Source organism: Marmota marmota, unplaced genomic scaffold (genome assembly GCF_001458135.2).
Source record: "Marmota marmota marmota unplaced genomic scaffold, marMar, whole genome shotgun sequence".
In the NCBI taxonomy this organism is placed as follows: Eukaryota; Metazoa; Chordata; class Mammalia; order Rodentia; family Sciuridae; genus Marmota; species Marmota marmota.
The window spans coordinates 1,426,606-1,432,985 of record NW_026000253.1 but is presented as its reverse complement, the minus strand read 5'-3'; the positions used below and the strand labels follow the sequence as shown (position 1 = coordinate 1,432,985).

Sequence of the window (6,380 nt, the reverse complement as noted above, 5' to 3'; positions counted from 1 at the left end):
CTGCTGCTGTTTACTTCCCTCCCCTCGATCTGTCCTCATGGGTTTTCTCCCTCTTTCTTTTCCCAGTGTGAACCCCCAAAGCTCCATTTTCTGCTTGTTTTTCTCATCCTGCCCCCCTCCCTTTCTGGGCAAGCACTTCCAAGTGACCATTTTCTCGGCGTTCTGCATCCCTCCCCCATCTCAATCCCGAACTCCACTAAAACTCCCAGGGAAACGTGGAGCAACCATCCCCAAACTCTGCCCGGATTTTTAGAGAAAATTGCGGTAATAGCCATCATGGTGCATTTTGAGGGAGCTTCCCAAACCGGACGTGGAGGTTCATTCAATGAGTTAATGGTGATTTGCTATTAATAGGAACACAAATTGAGCACCTGCTGTGTGGCTATCCCCCTCTAATATGCAAGACAGTTTCCTTATTTATCATGTTTATTGCCTTGCACAGCTAGAGTCTAATGCTCCCTGGGCCAGGAGTTGGGTGTTGTTTTGTTCTGTGCCTTTTCACAATGCCTCACATACAGGAAAATCCATTAATTAGACAATGGGACATTGAATAATAATAAAAATGCCTAACATTAATCCAGTACCTTCAGCATGGTGATCACCTACTACTGAAATACATTTTACTTTTTTTTTACTTATTTATCTTATTGTTGTCAGACAACAGTGTGAAATTATAGACAGCAATGTAGAATAAGACTAAAATTCTAAAGAAAATGGTTAGTAGGCTACATACTTCCCTCATTTATTTGGTTTATTCTCTTTTAAATAATAATGCCCTTTTAGAACATAAACCCCTTGAGGGTGGGGATATTCTGAACAGACTACTGCCTGACAGGCGTTGACCTGGGGTGGGGTTCAATGGTACCCCAAATAAACAAAATCCTGCCCTCCCTCTGCAATGGGTAGGGACTGTTGATGGGTATGGGAATTCTTTTCTGGGTAACAAAAATGTTCTAAACTTCACACAATTCTATGAGTATGATAAATCCATTGAACTGTACATTTTAACTGGGGGAACTTCACAGGATGTAGATTGTACCTCAGTAAAGCTGTTTGGAAAATTCTGCCTTGGCACTAAGGAGTTAACCCAGTACTAGGTGAAGCCATGAGTTTGATCCTAGCACCCCCAAAAGAAAAGGAAAAATATTTCCTTCACAGAGGTTCTCTCTGAGGAAGAAGGGGGGAGACCAACATAAATAATGTATGCATATTAGGAAGTAATCAGCACACAGTAGGCACTCCAAATGTTGATTCAGTGACACCCAGATATCCCAGTGCCTCATATCCCTTGTTGTCTTTCTTCCAACTTGACAGAGCCTACTGTTCTCTCTTCCCTGAGCTGCCTGTTTTGGGGCATGGAACTGCCAACAAAGCCTGATGTCTTTGACCTGGGCCTGGGCACATGGAACCCCAGCTCAAAGGAGAGTCGAGAGGCTTGGTCACACCGCAAGGGTGTTGGCAAGCGACTGCCTGAGTACAAGGCGGTGGTGGTGGGTGCAAGTGGCGTAGGCAAGAGTGCATTGACCATCCAGATGACCCACCAGTGCTTTGTGGAAGACCACGACCCCACCATCCAAGATTCCTACTGGAAGGAGGTAGCCCTGGACCGGGGGGGCTATATTCTGAATGTGCTAGACACTGCAGGGCAGGAAACTCACAGGGCCCTGCGTGACCAGTGCTTGTCAGTTGGTGATGGTGTGCTAGGTGTCTTTGCTCTCGATGATCCTTCATCTCTGACCCAGCTGCAGCAGATATGGGCCACCTGGAGTCCTCGCCACCCCCAGCCCCTAGTCCTGGTGGGCAACAAGTGTGACCTTGTGACCACCACTGGAGATGCTCATGCTGCTGCTGTAGCCCTGGCTCAAAGCTGGGGAGCCCCATTCGTGGAGACCTCAGCTAAGACCCGGCAAGGTGTGGAGGAAGCCTTTTCCCTGCTCATCCAAGAGATCCAAAGGGTCCAGAAGGCCATGGCAGTGTCACGTGAGGAGAAGTCCCAGCACCAGAAGGCCATGTGCAGCTGTGGCTGCTCTGTGGCCTGAAGATATAGGTCTGGAAAGATGGCTTCTCCCACAGGCCAGGGTGATGATTCCTTTGATGTGAGACACCCCCCATCAACTAGTATCATGGACACTGTTGGTGTAATGGGCATAGATGGACACACTTCAATTAACTTTCATTTGGTGAGGTTTTTTTTTTGTTGTTTTGTTTTTTTTTTGGCAACACTGGGTTTTCTAATGTTGGCTATGTTATGTCAAATTGAGAGATTTTTGTGCAAAATTAAAATGTTCTCAGGTTTCAAAGCTGCCTCCATGCCAAGTGTTATGTGGGTGGGAGTGAGACTGGGTAGAATGATACTTGAATTATGGGAATTCTTTCATTCAAGAAATTTGGGGAAGGCCAGGCATGGTGGTGCATGCCTGTAATCCCTGCAGCTTGGTTGGCTGAGACAGGAGGATCATCAATTCAAACCCAGCCTCAGCAACTTAAGCAACTCAGTGAGACCCTGTCTCTAAGTGAAATATAAAAAAGGTCCGGGGATGTGGCTCAGTGGTTAAATGCCCCTGGGTTCAATCCCTGGTACCCCCAAAAATAAATAAATTTGGGGGAGCCCTCTGTGTACCAGGCCCTGCTTTGGGTACATTGATTGCACCTCAGTGCAAACAATACACATGAAAACCGTCTTTGTGTATATACTGCCACTGTTCAGTGCATAGAAGCACAGACTGAGTAGGCAGTATCTCTAAAGTGCAGGACCCAGGGAAAGAGTCCCTCTGCCCTGTCTAGGGGAAGCCCTTAGCAACTGCCAGTCACAGACAAACAACTGCTTCAGATCCTGTTTATTGTAGGGCCAGGGTGGGGATCTTGGGGTTGGAGGAGTAAGCTGCTCAACGTGCTGGCAGGGTGAGTCCTGTGTCCAGGTGGCTGGGGCACTCCTGGGTTCCAAGACACAGGTTGTGGGCTGAGCTCAGGGCGGCAGGAGGCGGCGCGCAGGCGCCTGGGGCTGGGGGTTCTCCAGGCGTTTCACGCGCAGCAGTGCCCCCAGTACACCCTCAGGCGGCGCCTCTGGGCCCAGATCCTGGTCTGCCGCGCGGCGGAGGCGGCGCGGAACAGCAGCCGCAGCCTCGGGCTCTGGGCTTCCAGTGAGGATCCGCCCCAGCAAGTACCTTAAGGACCAAGAGGAATGCAGTAAGCCTGTGTCCGCAATCGTCACTGCTGTGGCCAGGACCCTGGACAGCGGGACCCTGTAACCTCAGACTGCCGGATCCCTCCTCACCCAAGGGTCCCCAGCCCAGAGCTTTCAGGAGACAAGAGGTCCTCCCCTCCCGTACCAGAAACTATGAATTCCCGCCTCCCTCTTCTGGCAGAAAACGGGCGATCAGGGTCTCTCCCCAGGACCCGAAGTCAACCTACCATTCAATCTGTGCCCCACATTCAGGATCTCAGTTCTCCCTCCTAGGACACCAGAACCCTTGCCCATCCCCAGGATTTCGATGTTCTCGCCTCCACGGGATGAAGCGGCCCCACAGTCCCTAGTCCCCGCTCTCCCAAGAGGCTGATGACCATCCCAACCCTCCCTTTGCCCAGCACCTCAGTAGCTCCGGGTCCACATCAGGTGTCTCCTCTCCAGTGTCCTCGGCATCCGGGCCAGTGGGGCCGTCGTCATAGACTGGAGGCCGGGGACGAAATGCAGCGGCGGGTGCCGGCGCGGGGACAAGCTGGGCTGCGAGGGCGGCAGGGTCAAGGCGAGCGCGAAGCAAAGCGCGGGCAAGCTGCGCGGCGGGCGCGTCGGGGTCGTCGTCCAGGCCGAGTGGCGGGTCAGAGGCACGGGGAGAGCCCCAGACGCGCAGCAGCTGCGCCAGAACTCGCGCCTGCTGATCCTCAGCCTCCTGAGCCTCGGCCCGAGCCCGCTCCTGACGCTCCGCTTCCAGCAGGTGCGCCAGCGCCCGCGCCAGCTCCTGCACCGCACCCGCCGCCTCTCCTCGGGGCACCGACCGACGGAAGCGGCGGGGAGTGCCAGCCTCAGTCATCGGCGGCGACGCTGCACTCAGGCTGCGGGGCTCCTGCAGGAAGATGAATTGGGTAGAATATATTGTTCAGCGTCCATCAGGCCTGGGACTTCCACCCGGGGGTGGGATGGGGGCTCCGTGGACCCTTAAATATCCACCAAGCCACGAGTCCTCCCAAATACCCAAACACCTCCAAGGCCACAAGAGACCCACCAAATATCTCTAGACACACTTAAGACCACCACAGACCCCTCGACCCCATTCCCAGTTCTGCCTTCCTGACTCTCAGAACTTGCCTTGGGGTGGCTGGAGACGGGATCTCATACTTTTCTAGTGGGAATTAAATTGGCAAAACAATTTTGAAGAGCAATTTGGCAACGTGAAAAAAGAAGTATATATGCTATGACCCATTTTGCACATATACTATTGGACATGGGTTTGTGAAAGATGACAACAGCACTTTGTAATAGCATAAATGTGGAGGCTAGGCAACTTAGTGAGATTCTATTTCAAAATTTAAAAAAGGGCTGGGTATAGTAGAACAAAGAAAAAGAAAAAACGGGGGCTGGGTATGTTGCTCAGTGGTGGAGCTCCCCTGGGCTTAATCCTCAGAGGGCGGAGGGGAAAGGGAGGCGGGGGAAAAAAAAGACCTGGAAACAACTCAATTGTCCACTTATTGAGAATGCATATAGATGCATGATAGGACATAATATTATGCAGCAATAAAACTAAGTGGATTATAACTACACACCTCAATACGAATGAATCTCACCACCAAAGTAGAGCCAACTTTTCTTTTTAAAGAGGCAAGTTTTGGCTGGGGGTGTAGCTCAGTGGTATACCACTTGCCTAGTATGTGCAAGGCCTTGAGTTCAATCCCCTAGCACCCAAAAAGAAAAAGAAAATAAAGAAAAAAATAAAAAGGCAAGTTCCAGAATCCCACTGCAGACGTCTGAGAATACCAGGCACGCAAGGACTTCTTAGTGACCCCTAGTGACTACCAGGAGGCAGGTGCCCAGTTTTATTCCATTTTTAGGATGTACCAAAGCAGGAAAAACTAAAAAATAAATTGTTTAGAGATATATACATATGTGATGAGGAATCAATGGACAGAAAATACATGATAATGAATGAGGGGGATAAAGACAACAGGGGAGGGACACATAGGGGCTTCTATTATTGGTCATACTCTATTTCTTAAGCTGTGTCGTGGGTATGCAATGGGTTATTTTATCATTATTCTTTACAATTTTACATATATGTTAACTATATTGTTGAATATAAAAATATTTAATAATATTAAAAATCTTCCATCCTTATTCAGACATAAAGTGCTAGAGGATGAAGCTGCTGCAAGAGCTCTTGGTTGGTGCCCACCACCCCTCAGCCCCAGGGGAATTACTCACCATTAATCACAGTCTCCCCCACCCCGCATGAACTGACAACCCTTGAGGTGTCATATTTGCAACCCAACACTGCTACATCCACATGTAAATTACAGCACACATTCACATCTACATTTGCTCAAGCAGTTACACTCTCCAAGCCACACAGGTGCAAGGACATGCACCACCCTTAAAGACACAAAGCAGCAGAGACATCATGGCTCCTCTCTCCGCAATGACACAGCTCCACGAAGCAGAAAGAAACAGCCTCATGAACATTACTACAAAATCTCAGGCACTCAATCCAATAGAACCAAGATGGAATGTGCACACCAAGAGACAGGACCCACTCCTCTGAAATAACAAAATCATGCAGACACACTCAAGCACACAGAAAGCCACGCCCATAAGCCATGCCATCACACATAAGGAATCACAAATACATACACACACGGTGTCAATGAGAAAGCAATCAGGTCCACACACCCACAAAAAAAGTCCCAGAAGCAACTCCAGTATCACACACGCTACACAATCACGCAACTTAGCAGGATCCTCAGAAGCTGTCAAACCCAAGGACACACATTCACATATTAAAACACCCCCACATCACTGTCATCACATCTCATGCACACATGCCGATACGTGCACACCCTGCCAGAATTCTCCCTAGTGCCATGCCAGTGCCACATTCTGAGGGCGGGACAACACAAGGCCTGGCCTGTTATGCGGTGGGATGGGCAGGGCGCGGCGGCTGGCAGAGCCCAGGAAAATGCCACCCGCACACGCACAGACCCAATCTGGTCTCTAGTGTGTCAGCCTGGCCTTCCCATGTACCAGCGGCTGGAGCCTGGACCACTCTTGACGATCTCCTCACATCCCTAGAGCTGGCTCAAGCAAGGATGTGGCACTGACCATCGCCCGCAGCATCCTTCTCCCCACCCCCACCCCGCTCTGGACTGGGGTCGCACCTTTACCGGCCGCGCGC

The 6,380-nt window shown here is 50.5% G+C and overlaps 2 protein-coding genes across 2 annotated transcripts in view; one reads left to right on the top strand and one right to left on the bottom strand.

Annotated features, from left to right (window-relative positions):
* The first annotated feature begins 37 nt into the window (after positions 1-37).
* On the top strand, positions 38-2,455 carry Eras (ES cell expressed Ras). The gene has a single exon (XM_015506455.2). It carries the CDS (start codon positions 1,356-1,358, stop codon positions 2,037-2,039), a length of 684 nt encoding a protein of 227 aa, XP_015361941.1. The 5' UTR covers positions 38-1,355; the 3' UTR covers positions 2,040-2,455.
* Positions 2,456-2,822: 367 nt separating this feature from the next.
* The window catches only part of Pcsk1n (proprotein convertase subtilisin/kexin type 1 inhibitor), a 5,633-nt gene continuing 2,075 nt past the window's right edge, over positions 2,823-6,380 (bottom strand). Inside the window, exons 2-3 of the mRNA XM_048796616.1 lie at positions 3,589-4,061; positions 2,823-3,164 (exon numbers count right to left, since the gene is read on the bottom strand). Of these exons, the coding sequence (XP_048652573.1) occupies positions 2,966-3,164; positions 3,589-4,061 (672 nt within the window). The 3' untranslated portion in view covers positions 2,823-2,965. The remainder of the gene's footprint in view (positions 3,165-3,588; positions 4,062-6,380) is intronic.

Coding starts and splice junctions, on each gene's coding strand:
- Eras (XM_015506455.2), top strand. CDS start 1,356: ATGGAACTGCCAACAAAGCCTGATGTCTTTGACCTGGGCCTGGGCACA.